General features: G+C 37.4%; 1 protein-coding gene across 4 annotated transcripts in view; it reads right to left on the bottom strand.

Annotated features, from left to right (window-relative positions):
- The window catches only part of LOC109915688 (COP1-interactive protein 1-like), a 343,206-nt gene that overhangs the window by 24,060 nt on the left and 299,565 nt on the right, over positions 1 to 19,581 (bottom strand). For all 4 annotated transcript variants that reach the window (XM_048610817.1, XM_048610815.1, XM_048610818.1 and 1 more), the window contains 3 exons: positions 12,411 to 16,148; positions 6,927 to 7,074; positions 317 to 434 (listed from right to left, as the gene is read on the bottom strand). In XM_048610817.1, coding sequence (XP_048466774.1) covers positions 317 to 434; positions 6,927 to 7,074; positions 12,411 to 16,148 — 4,004 coding nt within the window. The remainder of the gene's footprint in view (positions 1 to 316; positions 435 to 6,926; positions 7,075 to 12,410; positions 16,149 to 19,581) is intronic.

Here is a 19,581-nt window from a genome sequence, read left to right as displayed (position 1 = left end):
AGTAGATGCCAGTGTTGTAACTGTACTGGAACAGCGTGGCTGGGGGTGTGACAAATTCTTCAGTACTACTGCCACAATGTTGTCAGGGTCTACAGCCTTTGCAGTATCCAATTGCTTCTTGATATCACGTGCAGCAAATCAAATTAGCATTCTTTCTATTTTTAGGTACTGCTTTATACTTCACAACGCAGGAGTAGAACAGAAATACTGCTAAACTTGGTGTCAGGTAATAATTATTTGAGGTCAGGACTCTCAAAAGCGCAGTCAAGATCTAACATAGAGCTGACCCAGCCAACACAACTTATCTTGTACTTACTCGTGCTGTTTGTATATTTCATCAAGATCTGCATTTACATTACTGCTTTGTGATTTTCTTATTCTTTCCAGTTCACGATCAAGTTCCAGGCGGTGTGCATTCTTCATCGCTTCAATAGCTTGTTTAAAAAAAAAATTAAGCTCAAAACTACAAGCACAAAAATACAAGTGAAAACATCAAAAAGACAAAAGAAACAGTAAATAATCAGCCTGATCCCAGCAGGAGGCTGCAATTTATATCATGAAGTACAATAAGTGCCCTTGTAGATTCCTCCCTACTTGTGCAAGTGGAATGAGGTCTTAAATATACGCAGAAGTTGAAGAATTGCGGATTCAAAGTTTCTTGACCAAGCCATTGAAGTCTTAAAACGTTAGTATTGCACCAATCATTTTTTTGGTGAAAATATCATACAATTTCTGCAACCAAATGTAGCTTTGTCACCACAGCATGGAAAATATGCATGACTGAGAAACAGTAGAAAAGGTAAAGTCATAGAATCATTACAGCATGGAAGCAGGCCATTTGGCCCACCGATTCCACACCGACCCTCAGAAGAGCATCCCACCCTGACCCACCCCTTATCCTATCCCTGCATTTCCCAGCCTAGACACTATGAGCAATTTAGCATAGCCAATCCACGTTTTTAGACTGTGGGAGGAAACCGGAGTACCAGGAGAAAACCCACGCAGACACAGGGAGAAGGTGCATACTCCACACAGACAGTCGCCTGAGGCTGGAACTGAACCTGGATCCCTGACGCTGCGAGGCAGCAGTGCTAGCCACTGAGCCACCATGCCGAGTTGGGTTTGGAAAATCTTAGACTGTACAGAAAAGGATGACAATACAGGCAGGGAATTTCAGTTTTCAAGCCCCAGAAAAGAACAGGTTGAAGTGGGACAAGTGACAATGCACTCATCCTACTTGGTGTCAGGTCTAAAGGGAGATCAGAAATCTCCAAACACCTTTACAATGCCCTTGAAAGCTGAGATTAAAGGTACTCTTCAAATTGCAGAATTTTCCCAGCTTATGCGCTACTGCTGAAAATAAAAGCATGCTCTGATATTCACTGAACAAGATCAATATAAATTCAGCAACACCATCAGTATGGTCCACCCCCAATGGAACCACTGCAAATATAGTCAGTTTTAAGAAACATTTGTGGTCATACACATTTCCCACATCCACAAGACTTTTGTTCATTTTCTCTTTGCCCTTCTCAAGTTACTGGTATCAAGATCCATGCATAGACCAAACAGGATGGACCCACTTGTTACACTTCCAGAATTGTTGACTGCTTTCAGGTTTGGCATTGTAATTAACAAATGCAGAATCAAGACGGATGAACGAACGAACGAAGGAAGAAGTGTTTTCTCCCCCCAGAATACCTACACTTCACAAAACAAAATCACCCCAGCTGCAGAAACAGAATGTGTCAAAGATATCTGAAAAGAGAACATTTAGCCCAATGTGCATGCATTTTTAATAGGATCGATTTCAATATGACCTCATTCACACACCAATGTGAAAAAGCATATTTTTGGTAAAGTTAAACAGGGATGCAGCATAGGTTTTCTTGGGAACAGTTCCAGGATTGTGCAATAAGAAAAATAGTTGAATTTCAACTAAACGAGGTCTGTTCATTTTAATTCTGAAATCAATTTTTACAAATGTAATTCTGGACAGAGAAAGGGGGCCTGTGGGGTAAACAAATGCAATCCATTTATGATTTCACTGGGAATTTCCCCACATTTGTTTATGTCACTGCACATAAAGACAAGAGGAAATCTTTTCCACAGAGGGTAGTATGCTGAAAGTTCACCAGGGAAATGTGGTTACAGAATCCAAGCCAAATGGCTGAACTTTACTGGAACTGAACTCAGCACTACATTTTCAAATCAAAGGCTGAGCTCCACATCCGCAACTATATATCATTATAACCTCATGGTTTCCTACAAACTACATCTCAGAGAACTAAACTTATCCACTCACTATGATAAAACTTTCACTGGAATCCACGAAAATTTATTGAAATTTAAATGAATCACAACTTAGCATCAATTATGACATACACATTTTGTCCAGTTATCACTGATTTTATTTAATTGTACCTGTATAGTGCAGTTTGCTGTTTTGTCTTTATTTTCACTACTGGGTTGGCAACAAACACCAAGTTCATTTCTCAAAATTCTCATTGTAATCACATTGGCCTATAAGTAGTAATGCTGGACTCTACAGGACAAGTTTAAAAAGCTGTTGACAGATCAACAATATTTTTCTTATCTCTAAATTAAAATACTACCTTGAGCATGAAGGTAAAAAAAAGGCTGCAACTTTAGCCATACAGTCTATAGTCTACAGCCATAGATTATATTTTAGAAAAATGCTCTGTTGCCTTATGCCATTACAGCGTAATCTGTTGGTTTGAAAAGACTTCCTATTCTTCCAATGTCAATTCTAAAAAGCACATGCAACCCATAACAATCCAGTTCACAAAACCCAAAGAACTCATTTTCTTCGTGCTTATACGTTATACTTGCTGATTTAACCTGCTTGAGATCCGTAAGCTCACTGAAAAATGCAATGTATACTTTGGCAGGTAAATACTTTATACAACGATTGATTTATTGTTGCTGGTAACTAAAAATACACAACGATAAGCTGACCTAAGCTTCATAACAATATCAGACAGTATTTTCCCTCTTTATTCTCAGTCCCTGTTGAACTATTTAAATAGCTTTATACAAAATGGAGAGCTGGGCAACTCTTTTGGAGAGATGGAACAGCACATCATAAGTGTGATGTGAATGAACAGTTTCTCACTAGAGCAAGTGCAAGAACTCTTGACACATTCTGTTCAAACCCATCCATAATTTGGACACTCAAGCTACATATCCTTGGCAGCTTCACTTTTTTGGAAGGGATTTATAACAACTGATGTGGGGTGACCTGGTGATAAACAGGGTATTTTCAGATGTAGGAAGGTTACCGTTTTGCAAACAATGAGATTTTAATGGTCCCGTCTCCTTTCAACCCAGGACACATGCATTTCATCAAGTATTGCCTAATACACATTATATTGACCAAGTCACAAAGTTTTCATTCTTCCTGTGCAAAATTGGTATAAACTATTCAGGACACAAGAGAGTTAGTAATGCTGCCCCCCAGAAGGATGAACGTTATAAGTGGAACTCGTGTAATACTCAGGACTCGTATTAAGAGCTTAATTGTTGTCCGGAATCAAAAGATTTGCATTCAGTTAAGTTAGATAGTATCTTACCACAGAAATACTACAATCCATTTCAATGGATATTACCAAGAAATTGTGGCAAGGTGCGTGGATGATGCCCTAATTATGTGAAAGTGCATGGTGCATTATTTGAAGAATAAACATCATTGGTTGGATGCATGTGAGCAGAAGAGGATTAACTGCCACATTAAAAGTTATTATGGAAAACAAAAGCTCATGGTGGATAGGGTAGCATATTGGCATTGATTAGTCAGCAGAGAGTAAGCATGGATGGATCTTTTTCACTTTGGCAAGAAGTAATGAGTGATGTCCCAAAGGGATCAGTACTGGGACCGAACTATTTACAATTTATATAAATTACTTGTATGTGGAGTTAGAAGGAATGGTTTGCCAAGTTTGCTGATGACAAAGATAAGATGGAAAGTAACCTGAGAACAGGACAGAAAGAGGCTGCAAAAATATATGTAGATTGGTTAAATGAGTGGCAAAGACATGGCAAATGGAGTATAATATGGGAAAATGTGCATTGTCCATTTTGGTAGAAAAATACAAAAAAAATTACACAAATGGTAAGGGATTGCAGAGCTCTGAGATAGAGGGATCCCAGTTTTCTGATACAATAATTCACAAAAGATTAGTATGCAGGTATAGTAAATAATTAGGAAAGCTAATAAAAGGCTCTTTTTTACCACTAGAGAATTGAACACAAAAGTAGGGAGAGGTTATGCTTCAGTTATACAGGACACTAGTGAGACCACATCTGGAGTACTGATCATTTTTTTCAAGGAAAGATGTAAATACGTTGGAGGCAGTTCAGGAAAGTTTTACCAGACTAATAGCTAGAACAACTGGACTTTCTTATGAGTAAAGGGTACAGAGGACAGGCTTGTATCTGCTGGAATTTGGAAGATTAAGAGGTGAACCACAAAAGAGCTGAGGGGAGGTGACAGGCCATGCCAAAGACTTTTTTTCCTCTTATGGAAGAATCTAGAACTGAGAGTCACTGTTCAAAAATCAGGAGTCACCCATTTAGAACAGAGATGAAGTGATTCTTTTTTCCCCCTCAAAGGGTTGTAAGTCTTTGAACTCTCTTCCTGAAAAAGCTTGTGAAGAGTCCTTGATTATTTCTATGGCAGAAACAGATAGATTCTTGTTAAGCAAGGCAGGGTGGGGATTCAGATTTGAGGTTCCAATCAGGTCAGTTTGGCTCTTAATGAATGGCAAAACAGGCTAAATGGCCTATACCTATTCATACGTTCATATCTATTGCATCCACAGTTTTAACTCGATGACGCAACTTTACTCTATCACTTCCACCTTCAATTAAAAGGCGTGCTGAATACCTCCAGCAAAATGAAAAGTATGTTCAAAAGCACAAGGGGTTTTAAGAAAGGGAGTGGCAGATCAATTTAGGTTTGTGCCATGAAATGAGCAAAACAGAAGAGTTACCTTTGTCTTTTTTCTGCAATCAAATAACTCCTTCATTTGAAGGCAGGTACAAAAGACCAGAATGATTGCATCTGTGATATTGTTCCATGCAGCTGACATGTGTACTTTTATATTGGAGGATGGCTTTTGGTTTCAGGTAGCATTACCTTTAACGATGAATTTATTGCAGCAGGACATTTAACTGTGTGGTTCATGTCTCCACTATACCACCAAATAATTATATAACTATCACAATCACAACTTTCCCTTCAATGGTGCGTTACCACAAGCTTTTCTGATTCATAGCCAGAAATTCTGTGTGGCAAGCCTTCCATGTGCCAGTAATCTGTTCGTATTACAAAGAGAAACTCCAGTCCAAACATTTAGTGCAGTATGGCTCAAGCAAGTCAGCACACAGGTCAATGCAAATACAAAAATCAGAGCTTAGGAGTCCAAACATATATTTAGCTTAACCCATTCTACAGGTGATTGAAATTTATCGTAATCCCTGAAACAGCAGCTTTAAGTACATTTCCAATTCAATGATGTATCATTTATATTTTTGATAAGTAGAAAATAGAAAATCTGTATGATGCAATGCATGGCAATTATACTGTTAAATCCATCAAAACTATAAACTGTCTCTTGCGTTGCCACATGGATGGATACATTTTATTATGCTGAATGTGTTACAAATTCCAGCCTTTATATGCAATTAGAGGAGTTTGGAACAATTTGTACATCAGCTTACATTCATTTAAAGTGCATGCCAGATTTCCAGCAAGTGTTTAGAAAATTCATGTACCCAGAAATCAGTCAATTAATTTCAGAATTTGGTAAAGGATAGCATATAATGTTACCACAATAAACAATGTGTGCCATGGACTTAAATGTATAAATGAAAACAAACTGTTTCAATCGCTGCCAAAGTAGTATCAGTTCTTCTATCATCCACCTAACCATTTTGATATTTGTTCTCTCCTTTCTCTGAGCACATTCTTTAATCAAAGGGTCTTGTTGATTTGACTAGGGTGGCAATACTTGCCTCAAAACAATAAAGCCCAATTCATATACCGAATCTTGGTTGACATATGCCCACCTCTAAATCTACGTGTACGTGCGTTGCCTGTGTTGGACAAACTGCACTAATGGCAATTGCAAAGGTGCTGTTTACAACATATAGCTATGACAGCCTTTTGAGATGCTTGGTGGCTGAAAGATGCACCCATTCTCAGATGCTGTATTTCGGAGAAGGGGCCTTTAGAGCCTTCATCAAGGTAATAACATCGACATTTTAGTAGCATTTAGATGTGCCCTTGCAATGCCAAAGGATACAATGAACAGGACAAGTGCTGAAAAACAGGATTAGAATAGTTAGGTTTTGTTTTAGTTGTTTTCCTCTAGCACTGACTCAATGAGACGAAAGGCCTTTTTTTGAGCTGTAGACCGATTAATCTGACTTTCTTTTGCAGCATCTCTGCATCTTAAAATAAGGAGTTTACCCAGTGCATCCCTCCAACTACCAGTTGTATTACAATTGTAGTTGTGATAACTCAGTAGTAAAGATTCTGAAGAGGAGTCACCAGACTGCAAACGTTAACTTTGCCTTCTCCCCACAGATGCTGCCAGACCTGCTGAGTTGCACCAGCAATTTCTGATTTTGTTTCAGTTTCTGTATCCACTTACAGCAAACAAATCAATATCAATATGACTGTTCAAAACAATGGGTACTATAATTGGCAGAAAACAGTTTATGTCTATGCTATCGAGGATGTCTATTGGGCAATATTACACTCAACAATAATCAATAGATTAGGCAACATCAGTGTGTCAGAATTTTGATTATTTTACTAGGTGGACAAAATAGAGACCCTCCCAATTTAAATTCACAAAGATACCAATGAGAAATACCATCTTCATCCATTCCTCACATACCAGAGATGGTGGCAGCTGTCTCTTCAGCTAACAGCCGCTCTTTGTCTTCCTGTAGGTTCTCTAGCTCTCGTTGGTGCTGTCGGTGAAGCTCTTCTATTACCTTCTGATGTGATTCTTCCATAGCAGAAAATCCACGTTCACATGTAGCCTAAAGATCAATGAGAGAAAAATAATGAGAAATCTTTTTCAAAATCTCAAATAGTGCAGGCAGTTGTGATCTTAGCTGACTTTTCCCTTGGTCAAACTCGAGTTTTTTTCAAAATTTTTAAAAATCAATCAATTTTGTACTATGTGGAAAACATTATTTACTTACTTTTACTTATTTAGTTTCTTAAATTATATTAACATGGAATAGTAAATAAGAGCTTTTCTTTAAAGGGCACATAGCAGCAAAGAGGACAAGGTAATAACAAGGGAAGAACTGCTCTAGTAATTATGAGCAACATCACAAATACATTCAAAGGAATGCATTTACAAAAGTGCCACATACTGCGGTTTTCCCTAACTGTATTCAAAACTTGCCCTTTCACCGCTGGGGCCTGTGTTCAAATCCAGCTGGGGAGAAGATGAGTCAAACAAGTGCTTTCCAGTTATAATTTTAATCCAGTTCTCCATGGATAACGAAAACTGCCCTTGGTCCTATATAAGAGAATAAAGACTATGTTCTGAGCGCTTAACCACTAGCTTACTAGATGCATAATTGAAGCAAATACCATTGAAGACAACTCTCTAGAATACAAATCAATAATGATATAGTAGGATTTATTGTGCAGATGCAATATATTTAAGAGCTAATTGCAAAACGTGACAGTCCAGCTGGTGTCAGAACTGCAGGTTCTTTTGGTGACATGATGCTAGTTTAATATGCATTACAGGAATTTTTTGGGCTGATTTTAAAGCTTTATTTCAACTGCTTGGTTTTATTTTCTTCCATTTTCCTTCTCCTTGTGTAAAAAAAAAGAGTAGGCCATAATTATAGTGAGATTTCACAAAGGCTGACCATTGTTTGGTACCTTAGCATTCCTTATATGAATTTGGATAATGAATGCTTGCATATTCCAACTGTGGGCAGCATCAAGAGTGACCTTGTCCTCATCCGTATCTATGCAAAGACGTTTAAACAGGGGTCCTTTGAAAGCGATTACAAGGAGGAACCCCAAGCTTATTATCTCTTTCCCAGCCCAATCATGTGGGCATCATTAGAACAGCCTAAATATTGCCTTGTTCATACCAACCAGCATCTCAGGCTGTGTGTGTACATTATCAGATTTTCCTATTAGGTCACAGAGAAACTTCTCCTCTCCCTTCATTACACACCAGCTAAAAGGATGAACAGTTGGCTTCTTATGTCTGACAGTGCTACTCATAAATGCAGCCAGTGTTATTTTCCTCCCGATGTTTTGCACATCTCAGATTGAATTGTAATTAGATGTATGTGTGCGACCAGTGTACATGTAAAGTTTAGGATTTAACAACTCGTGACTTAGTCTACAAACCACAAAATTCAAAACAATACCCAAGGATAATTAAAAAGAGATCTAAGAAAACCACTAGCTCTCAGATCATAAATGACTAGGGTGGCTACGACCGAGAGGTTCAGCCCATAACAGTTTCCACTAATGTGTCGAGTTACTCCAGTACCTTATTAATGGTATTTCTCAAGAATGCTGTTAGGCTTTATATTGCAGGGTTTCCTCACAGCAAGAGCAAGATGACCAGGAAGGCAGTGATATCAAGTGGTCAAGTATGTGCTTTTCCTACAATACTATGCTGCATATAGAGTCTCAGAATATCCAATGAAAAAAGATAACATCTCACCAATTAACTTTTAGAAAACTGTTCAATTGAGTATATTAATACCGATTGATTTTTTCTCCCCCATTCTGCACCGGTAGCTTTCATCCTTTCTTCAATAACATCAGCAATTACAAAGTTTGCATTTAGTAAACTGACAACTGAGCTGCAATAAGTGGCTTAAAAATGACAGGAAACTACTGAGAATTATTGGACATGACTGTCAAGTGAAAAATCATCCTATTAAGTTGCCTTTTTACTTCTAGGTGACTGTGCTTACATATACATACTTGTCAAGCAGAATGTCAGCAGCAAGCTCATCTTCTATAAGAAGTTAGGAGGACATATGAGATTGCTATTATTGTATTGGTTTTGTTGAATTATTTTAATAGGAACAGAAGCAGGCCAGTCAGCCACTCGAGCCACTGAATTAGATCATGACTGACCTGCGGTTTCACTCTATATACCCATTTTTGGACCATATCCCTTGATACCTTTGCTTAACCAAAGGCATTTATCTCAGATTTAAATTCTAGAGAAAACAGGTGTAATTTTTATAATCTCTCATCATAACCTCTACAGTCCAGGTCTTATTCCTGCAAACCTACACAGTACTCCCTTCAAGGCCAATATATCCTTCCTAAGGTGTGCCCACATCCAATGACTACAATTTTCTGGGAAAGGAAGATTAATAGAAAAAGACTCTTCCACCTGTTCACCTCTTCTATTTCAGGGAACATTCAAAAAGAGTTTTGCTTTTCACAATCTGGTTTATAGGCAGCACAAATGAAGTTCAATTTATAAGCTGCACATTTATCCTACTTTGCTACTGCAAACTGAAATACTGAATCATTCCCTTTCGGGACAAAATCTGAGTTTCATTGTTTATCTTGTTTCTTTGAACTGTCAGAAAAAAACTATTCTAGACAGCTATGGACAAACAGCTGTGGAATTTTCCATTACAAATTTTACCCTCTAAACAGCAAAGCACATTACTTCCTGTGAGAAAGGTCACTAATGTGAGGCAACACAGCCAAGCAGTGCAAATATTCACCAAAACACATTGTGTCAACAAACTTCATTTAAAACAAGTTATTCGGAAGGATTCGGTGTACTACTTCTTCTAGAATTCTTTATAATAATTTTAGATTGATTCACAATTTAGAAAACAGATTTGTCAAATCACAGCCCTTCAGTCTTTGGTCACTAAGGTAGAGACCAAGGGGAAGAATTCTCTACAACCTAAAGCAAATCTATTAATCACGATAGAAGCTATGACTTTGAAACTTTCTGGGTTTTTGACTGACCTCAGGAAAGCTGCTGTTGTGTGGAAAATTGCTGTGTACCCAGTCAGAAGTATTCCAAATCAGTTCTTCACTGGCCCAAAACACAAACTTACAGCAATCATTGTAGCCACTGCAAGATGCTCCAAGTCAGTGACTAGATGTACTATCCTAACATACTAAAAGATTTTCCATCATTAGATTACAAAAATCAACCAGTGCTCCAACACATAATGGGAGTGTATTTAATCAAATTTCTTCCTACTGGATCTGCCTCTGTACAATATACAACAGATCTGGTTTGAACAACATCTCCTTGACCAGTCTCAAATTCCATTCTAAGATTTTAGCTTGCACCAAAAATTTAACAGAATCTAATAAATGCAAATAAATCCATGCAGTTAGAGATGTGAAAGTAGGCAGTACACTATCGGCAAAAATGTTCAAAAATACAACAAATATAAAATATAAACAGAAAGTGATGGAAATGCACTGCATAGCAATCAAAATCTAAACAGAAAGTTATCCTAAACTTTTGACCCCATTTATCAGAACTGAACAGTATAATATATTCTGATGAAGGATCACAGCAGAAACAATAATCAGACTTTCTCGAACTGTTGCGCAACTCCAGAAATTCCTATTTCTCAGGTTTTCAATGCTTGTTTACACTTTTTGTTTTTACTTGGTTAAATATTATTTACACTTATTTAACCCTCTTGTATAAATGGTTCATTTCGTCCACCTTGACTTGCTTTGATAACTCAGGAGCGACTGAACAGCAAATTCAAAACGGATTCCAACATACATTTGTATGCTTTACTATTACATTACTTTACTGGAACACAAAAATTAATGCTACTGCCACAGCTCTCTAGAAATATATTCACCATTTCCTGTGCCCCACAAGCTGTTGACTTTTCAATGGCACACAGACCAAATACTGCCAAATCATCCACCATTAGTTCAATCAAGCAGCCAATCTTCTTCACAGCACATCAAGTCAATAATCCAAAAATTGCTCGTTGGGTCAACCGATGGCCATTAGGAATCAAAACCATGCGAATTTCCCCCCACCCACGAACAATGCCTTGTAGGAAATGATCTTAAGTCAGCATACATCATGAGCTGAGCTACGGGTCCTAAAGATTAATGTGACATTTAATGTTATCACGGAAAGAGAATGGTCATTTATTGGATTTGAACTCAAGCTGCCAGAGAAAAAAAGGGCACTATTTTCTTCGTCACCCAAGCACTTTGTCACTTGGGACAACTTAAAGCCTTTTGAACAGAATGAAATGTGACCTCTTCCTAAATATAAAATATAATAAATTTAAGGATTTTACAGCATTTCTTGATAAGCAAATAAGTTGCTAGTTTTTAGTGCCTCAAAAGGTGCGATAGAGATATGTAGCCAGCTGAAAAAGAAGGGAGAGAGAAAAGGGAGATTCATATATTAGTAGCATAGCATCAAGGCAAACAGCAAAGGGCAACACAGCCATCAATTTACATTATTAAGCACACTAGACAGCTATGGAGAGATTTTTTTTAATCAAATGCAATTGAACCCACTGTTCTGACAATCGTAAATCTAAAATATTTAATAAAAGTTACAAATAATATGATTCAAAAATATTGGAACTAAGAGGAAAGTTATTCTTAATGTGCAGCCTTGTTTTGAAGAAAACAGTTTGTAGCCTTTTCTTAGGATCTTTGTTAAAATTTTTGAAGGTCTTCTAGTTGACAAACCTTCTTAAAATGGGCAAATATTTACATTGGTCTGATCAAATGATTCAATACATGAAGAATAAATTAATGGCAAAGGGTATATAGGAACAGTAAGATGTAATTATTTATTATATAATCCAAGGTATACTAATCTCTTGATCTCAGGATATAGGACAAGTCATTTCATTGAATTTATTTGGACAGTACCCTCTGTTCTTTCAAGTACAGCATACATTTAATTGTTGATTAATTCACCAAAACAATCCAGTTGCATAATAGAAAAATGGGTTCTTCTGTATTTGAAAGGATTGCCTAAAAGCACAGTAAAAAGAAGAACTGGGCAAATTTCAGATACAATTCAAATGCAGTCATGTCATAAAGCCAGGTGGGTTCAAGACAAAGGAGTTTTTAAACAATAGATTCTTATGCTAAGTTATGCAATTAGTTTCTTACTGTTCAGCAAATTTTGCATCTGTAGTATTTGTTTCTTTCTACTATTTCCCCAGAATTTGCAAAGTTTACTCTGCATGATTTTGCCCAGTTCAACAGTATATCATGCAATTCTATCCTCCATGCAGACCGAGTGACAGAACAGAACACAAACAAAATTGCTGCCAGCAAGGTGTAACACTACAAGCAACATGCAGATACTAGTCAGTATTATTAAACACACGGACACCTTGAGATTCTCCAAGTCCTTTTCATATTTCTCCCGCAGAGTTGTAGAGCCGACTTCAATCTTATTTTTCATGACATCTATCTGGGACTCCAGCTCTTGTACGCGATTTCTCAGCAAGGTCACAGAATGTGGCTCATTTGCTGTCTCTCTGTACTGGTCAGTGGATCTTTGCAGATCACATACAATGTCCAACTCTTGGGGATTGCTACATTCTTTTAAAGTTTCTATTTCATGTGTGAGCTCTTCTTTTACCCTAGCAAACCTTTGCTCCAGCTCTCTCTTCTCCATTTTAAATTCTTCTCGTCGTCTCCTGAGCTCTTCAACATGCTTTTCCTTTAAATTCTCCATGCAGACTGTCAATGAATCTATTTCCTTCACATTTTCTTCAGTTTTCAGTCTCAGTGTCTCCCCTGCCCTTGTTATCTCCCTTTTTAATTTCTCCACCTCTGCTTCATATGCTTCTCTCACTTCCCGTAGCTCCTTCTTATGCCTTGCTGCCATGTCCTGCAGTTCAATAGCTTTGTCTAATGAGTCAATTGGTTCTCCCTCAATTTGGATGTGAGTTGTTCCTGCACAAATGCCCGATTGTGAAATATCCAATTTTTTAAACTCCGCAATCTCTTCTTTTAATTTTTTTAGCTCCAAATCCTGTTCTTCCTTAAGATTTTTCAGCTCAGCTGCATGTTTGCTGTGCAACAAAGTAATGAAGTTTGAGTGTTCTATCTTCATAGCCTCCAATCTTAGCTGTATATTCCCACTTTGTGCAAGGTCATGCTTCAATTGAAGCCTGGAGATTACATATGATAATTCAGCCTGTATCACTGCATCCTGGAGCAGAAAAGGCCACATGATTTTTGAATTACTATGTCTGCTCAACGCAGGTATATAATCCATGCTGTGAACAAGCCCTCTGGCCAAGAGGCCGAGGTCATCATCTGCGCATGACTGAATGGAGCTTGACATTTTCTTCAACATGCAAGCATTTCTCCTAACTTGTTGTGCTAACTCCGCCCTTACTTGAAGTTCAAAATCTTGGCCAGCAGAAACCGATGCTACTGGTAGTTTGAGGGATTGTGAACATAAGAACAGCGATTCACCTTCTTCATCACTGTTCAGTTCACTACGAATTTCCTCAACCAGCCCATCAAACCTACAAGTGCCATAAGCATCTATAACACTCCTGAGCATCTGTTTATGGTTCTGGTTTCTGTGATGCATTTTCATATATTGGGATTTCAAATGCTGCAATTTTTCTTCTGAAGCCTCCAAGATATTGTGAGCCCAGTACATAATTTCACCTTTTACCAAAGCAACGTTTGCCATCATTTTGAGATAACTTTTCATGGGTTCATTCAATTGCTCTTCGATGCCTGTTGTCTTGCTTTCATGAATCATAGGAAAATTTGTCCAAAATTCTCCTTCAATTAATAACTTGTTGAGAACGGACTGTCCTATTTGACCACTGACTTCTTCCAGTGAAGCCAAAGTAATGTTTTCACTGTGTTTTCTAATTTCATCTAAAGTACTTTTTATACCAGAGTCAGAATTCTGCAAAGCATCGGCAATATTATCAAGTGTTGCTGCTTCAAGTGCCAGTTTGTCAACTAAATATTGTAGCTTTTCCTCCTCTGTTAAAGAGGCTTTTATTAAATATTCTTCACTAAATAATGTTCTATTTTTTCTGCCTAGATCTTCTTCCATTTGTTGCAAGTATTGTACTGAACTTCGTAATGCATGTAGCAAGTCAGACAATTGTCTATGTTGTTCTGTGTCCCATCTTTGAGCAAGTTGACCAGTTTTCTGCTGTATATCTTCCAAAACATGTCGGAACTCAAGCAGTTTAGTTTGCAGTGCTTGGAATTCAAAGTTTGCAGCTTGCATTAGTATCTGAAGTTTGACATTTGAGTTGGAAAGCTGTTGAGAAAATGACCAAGTTAATGACTGGTTCTCTTTTACCTGCTCTTTTAAATGAACCCCAGGGTCTAACAGCCCTCTGTGATTTTTAACATTACAGTGCAGACTTGCTGATGCATCTAAAGGACAAGCAGTTTCTCCTTTAATGTTTTGTTCTGTTATCAATAGTTTAGTTTCAAGTGTGCATATAATTTCCAGGCATTTTTTCAGATCTATTACACAACTACCTGCTGTTTTGCAGTATGAACTTTCAGTATTCAGAGAGGATGGCAGTCCTGAAAACCAACTTTCGGTGCATGTTTGTACCACTGAACCAGTCACTGCTGATAACTGGCTCTCCAAAAGCTGAAGCCTTGCCATTAATTCTTTCGAAAGCTGTGCAATAGAACTCATTGAGATTTCAACCTCCTCTGGTTCAGATGAACGGCTTGTGGCATGAAGAATATTTTCAACTGCTGAACTACTTACGAGGCTTCTTCTTGTTACATGTTCAATATTTTTTCTTGAAGTTTCCATATCTGACTGGAGTTTTTTGTTTTGGGAAAGAAGCTCTTTATAATTGTTTTCAGTTACCTGCAGTTTTACCTCCTGTTCAACTAACCTGGCTTCAGCATCTTTTAACTTGCTTTGAAGTTCTTCTTTCTTCTCTATCAGCATATCAATATCTGTTGGTACCTGCCATCCAAGGCCTTTAAGTGTAGCCTCTTTAAGTTGAAGTTTCTTTTCGGTCTCCTCTAAGCTGGTACCTAGAGCTTCCAGCTTAATTAAAGCCTCATTGAAGTCTTTATTTTTCTTTTCAAGTTCCCTATCATAAGATTCCTTCAGTGATACCATTTTAAGATTGTTTTCTTCCATTTCATTATTGAGTTTATTCATCTCTTGAATAGCTTTGTCAAAATCTTCATTCAAATCTCTATATCCTGCTCGCTCCTTCACCAATTCTAATTTCAGTCCTTCAACCTCTCTATCAGCTTCTGTTAACTGATTAACAATTTCCTGATGATGTTGTTGCAATTGTTCATTCTCAGCTGACAAGATGTCGATGTCATGGGTCAGCCTTTTCACTGTGCCTTCAGTCATCTCAATATGTTCTTCCATTTGCCTCACCATTTCACTGCTTTTGAAAGAGACAGCCAGTTTTTCTTTTTGAGCTCTCTCCAACTGAGCCTCAAGAGTCTGCAGACGATCTTCATATTCTCTAACCTTCTCTTCAGCCTCTTGTACAACGTGTGACAGAATATCCTTTTCCTTTTCATATTTTTCTTTCAGGCTCTCATATTGTTTCTGAAAACGTTCTTCACTCAAAATGACCCCCTGCTCACTATTCTGCAACCGACTGGTTACTCCTTCTAGGTGCTCTTGTAGTCGCTTTACTTCTCGCTGATAGTCATCCTGAAGAGCAATTTGTCTTTCTAGATCCCTAAAAGCTTGTGTTTTTTCAAGAAGTAGCCCCTCTACTTCTCGAAGCTTCTCTTCACTCTCTTGCAATTTATTGCTAAACATGCTTAGTTTTCTCTCGTACTCGTCCGCTTGCTCTTTATACTTTTGACGCTCAAGGCGCAAATCATTTTGTGCTTTAGATAATGACTGTTCATTAATGGCAACCTCTGATAAAGAAATGTCCAATCTGGCCTGAAGGTTTTGCATTTTTGTCTCTTGTTGTCTCAGGAGCTCCTTGGCATCCTGATAGCTTTTTTTTAGGCTTTGAGCTTGCGCATTTACCCCTTCCTGTTTCTGTTGTTGAACTTCCAGCTCAGCTTGTAGATCCTGGTTCAGCTTCTGTAGCTGCTGCCAGGCATTTGAACTTGCCAAAGGTGGCTCCAGCTTAGAAAAGGGGACCAGACAGTGGTTAACACAGATGTACAAGATTTTTGAATAAACTGTTTACTATTTGCTTCTCAGTTCCACAATGGAGATTTAAAACAATTATTGGTTTGTAAATATATTGTTCTTCATGTAGATTTGAAAACTTCAGCATTATTCAGCAAGTAAATGGCCAAACTATTATCTATTAGATGCAAAATTAAGCAAAAAAAAAAAAAGAGCAAAAAGCATTCTGCACTATTTAAGAAATAATAAGGTTAGTATCTTAGAGAGCATGCAAATGAAAGGTGAGCATTATTGGTCAGGAAGCAAGAAATATCAATACATGGTTAGCATACAATAATCAACATACAGACAGGGAATTTTTCTATTTGTTCCTGAAAACCAGTGAATCATTTCATCAAAATTCTTAAAGCTACCAAACACCTTTTCATTATAATCAGCTCTAGATTTGTTGCTTAACCTGACCTTTAAAATCCCAAAACAAGTGTTCTACATGTCCACCCAGCCTATCCTTTTCTGATGTAATCATACATCAGTAATTAGCTTGGTTAGCTACAACAATCTATGGCCCATTATCTAAAGAATAAAAGTCTTAAGCAAGGAGATAAGGATGCATGTTCAAACTATGAGAGTCAAAGCACAAGAATTTAAAACATACTGCAAAGACAACTTAAAAATGAAGTAATTATCCAAACTGCGATCTACTTGTACTGACAAAATGAAGTTGTTTTATTTATTCTAATGTTCTACATTAATTTTTGGTTAACCTAGTGCACCTATACACCACAACAGCAGCAGTAATTACAACTCCAGTAAATGCACATTGGGAAAAGTGGAAATGGATATAAAATCATTAAATAAAATTCTCCAAGACAGCAGAATTAAAAGTTAATTTCAAACTGTCTAATGTCACCTCGTATTGAGCCATGCAGTATGTTAGCTCATTTAGTACTTTCCCTGTTGTTTCCAGATAAATGTTTTATTTGGGAACTGCTGTGCTTAGAATGGTGCTATAGCCACTATCATAAATGTTTTGCTTAATATCTCTTGACAATCTTTCATTTTTAGAATTTTTTTCTTCATTCACGAGATGAGGGCGTCGCTGGCTAGGTAGCATTTATTGCCCATCTCTAATTGCCCAGAGGGCAGTTAAGAGTCAACCACATTACTGTTGTTCTAGAGTCACATGTTGACCAGACCAGGTAAGGATGGCAGTTTCCTTCCCTAAAGGGCATTAGTGAACCAAATGGGTTTTTCCAACAATCAGCAATGGGCTCATGGTCATCATTAGACTCTTAATTCCAGATATTTATTGAAATCAAATTCCACCATCTGCCATGGCAGGATTCAAACCCAGGTCCCCAGAACGTTATCTGGGTCTCTGGATTAACAGTCCAGCGATAATACCACTAGACCATTGCCTCACCAATTCATTTTGGAAAAAAAAGTGCGATAATTTTATGTATGTTTTTAGTAACTTTCAATAGTTTTCTATATATAAATGATTTGTGTGACATCAGTTTTTTTCAAATAATACAATTTATTTAAATAGAGGGCACCAAACATTCGTTAATGACAATAGCAGCAAAATTTTCAAATAGACGTTGCAAAAGAGAAATGACCAAATTATTGTTGCATGAAGTTGGTAGCAGTTCATTGGTCAATGCAAAAGCTTACCAAATGGGAAAGAATCTTGTCAAGGGTAATAACAAAGAACCAAAGCAATCAAGAGATAAGTAGGGTTGAAGGTGCTCATAAATGAAATTGGCAAATCTGCCTCGACCAAGGAATTTGCTAGAAATTGTAAGCCTTGATACAAATTAAAAGTGCTTCACAGGATTATTTTAAGACAAAGTATAGCAGAGCAAGCTCGTAAGAGATATTAGATGAGAAGATCCAAAGCTGTGTCACAGAGGTATGCTTCACGAAGTATCTCAATAGAGACAAGTGAAGAAAAGATGGAGTGAAATTCAGGTGGTTAGGGCCCAGGCAACTGAAAACATGACCACTGAAAAAAGTATGATCAGGAATGTGAAAGAGGCCTGAATTAGAGTGCAGAAATCTCAGGGTTGTAGGGTTGAAGGAAATTTTTCTTTCAATTTATGTTTTCATGGGGCATAGGGGTAGCTGACGGAGCCAGCATGCATTTCCATGCCCAAGTTCTTTTGAACTAAGTCCGTGGTCAGGCTGTTTCAGAAGACAGTTCGGAGGCGAACACCGTGCTTTGGATCGGGAATCACACAGCCCAGATTTTGAGTCAAGTGATGTTAGAGAGGTAGACATAGGCGTTTGTAGAGATGGCATGGAAGGTCTTACGTTTCTGATAACCTACTTGGGCCTTGAGCCTGTATTGACTACACAGAAGTGAAAATTAAAACTTTAATGAAAGCAGAATGGTCTATTGAGAAGGTAACCAAAAATGACTGATTGAGCCGGAAGCAAAAACAAAATCAAATTGCTTTTGCCACATTAAAAGATTGTTTCACTTTACAACTAACATTGTAGCAAGTTACTTAGAGCTTGACATATAATAAGCAGGAAAAGATAAAAGTTTAAACATAAAAGTTTAAACATTATTAACATTAAAAACTTTACATCTGCATACACTTCTGCAGAATTTGACTCAATTAGTATAATTTTGCCAAACACTTTCCCAAACTAGTTTAGTGTTGGGCTATTCTACTATCTCTCCATTTTGCAGCATTTACCCAATACAAGTCATAACATAACGTATATAAAAATATCCAGATGGCCAATTTCATTGCAAACTGGAAACCGTACAGAAAACCATTCAGCTTTGAACTAGATTGCTTTACACACAAGCCATAAGATATGAACATAGCTAGACGGAGCTGAGGGAAACTGACTTCTACCTCAAAACTGTCTCTTGGTGATTAAAGAAATACTACCATTTCTGAACCACAACATGTGAACTTAAAAAATATTAAGTAAGTGCAATTTTATTTTATTCAAATTATTTAATCTCATTTAAAAACTAGTCAACTGACTCTTCACATTTGTCCAGCTTTTACACATTGAAAGTTATTTATGAACCACTTCCCTCCCATTCACCATAACAAAATCTACAGCTTCTATGCAGTAAACTAAAGTCATGAATTTTCCACATTTGACTCTAAACTCCATTATTTCCTTCACTGTTGCTCCAACTAAAATAGGTCAACATAAATTCCATGCTCAGCAACCAACAGAAAAATAATCTACTCTGTATATCTGCCAAAATTTTAATTAATTTTCTACCACACATTATTAAAAAGTTCACTTTTTATTTCAGACATTCAATCAAATGTTAAAACTCTATGCACTCAGATTGATACCTGTATCGCCACCTAAGAAGTAATAGTGACAGCTGTTGGAAACTGTGTGTGGGGGCATTACTGGAATATTTGGCAATAATGTCTTATCACTGGAA

This window comes from Rhincodon typus, chromosome 23 (genome assembly GCF_021869965.1).
Source record: "Rhincodon typus isolate 14 chromosome 23, sRhiTyp1.1, whole genome shotgun sequence".
NCBI lineage: Eukaryota > Metazoa > Chordata > Chondrichthyes > Orectolobiformes > Rhincodontidae > Rhincodon > Rhincodon typus.
This window is presented reverse-complemented; position numbering and strand designations above follow the sequence as displayed.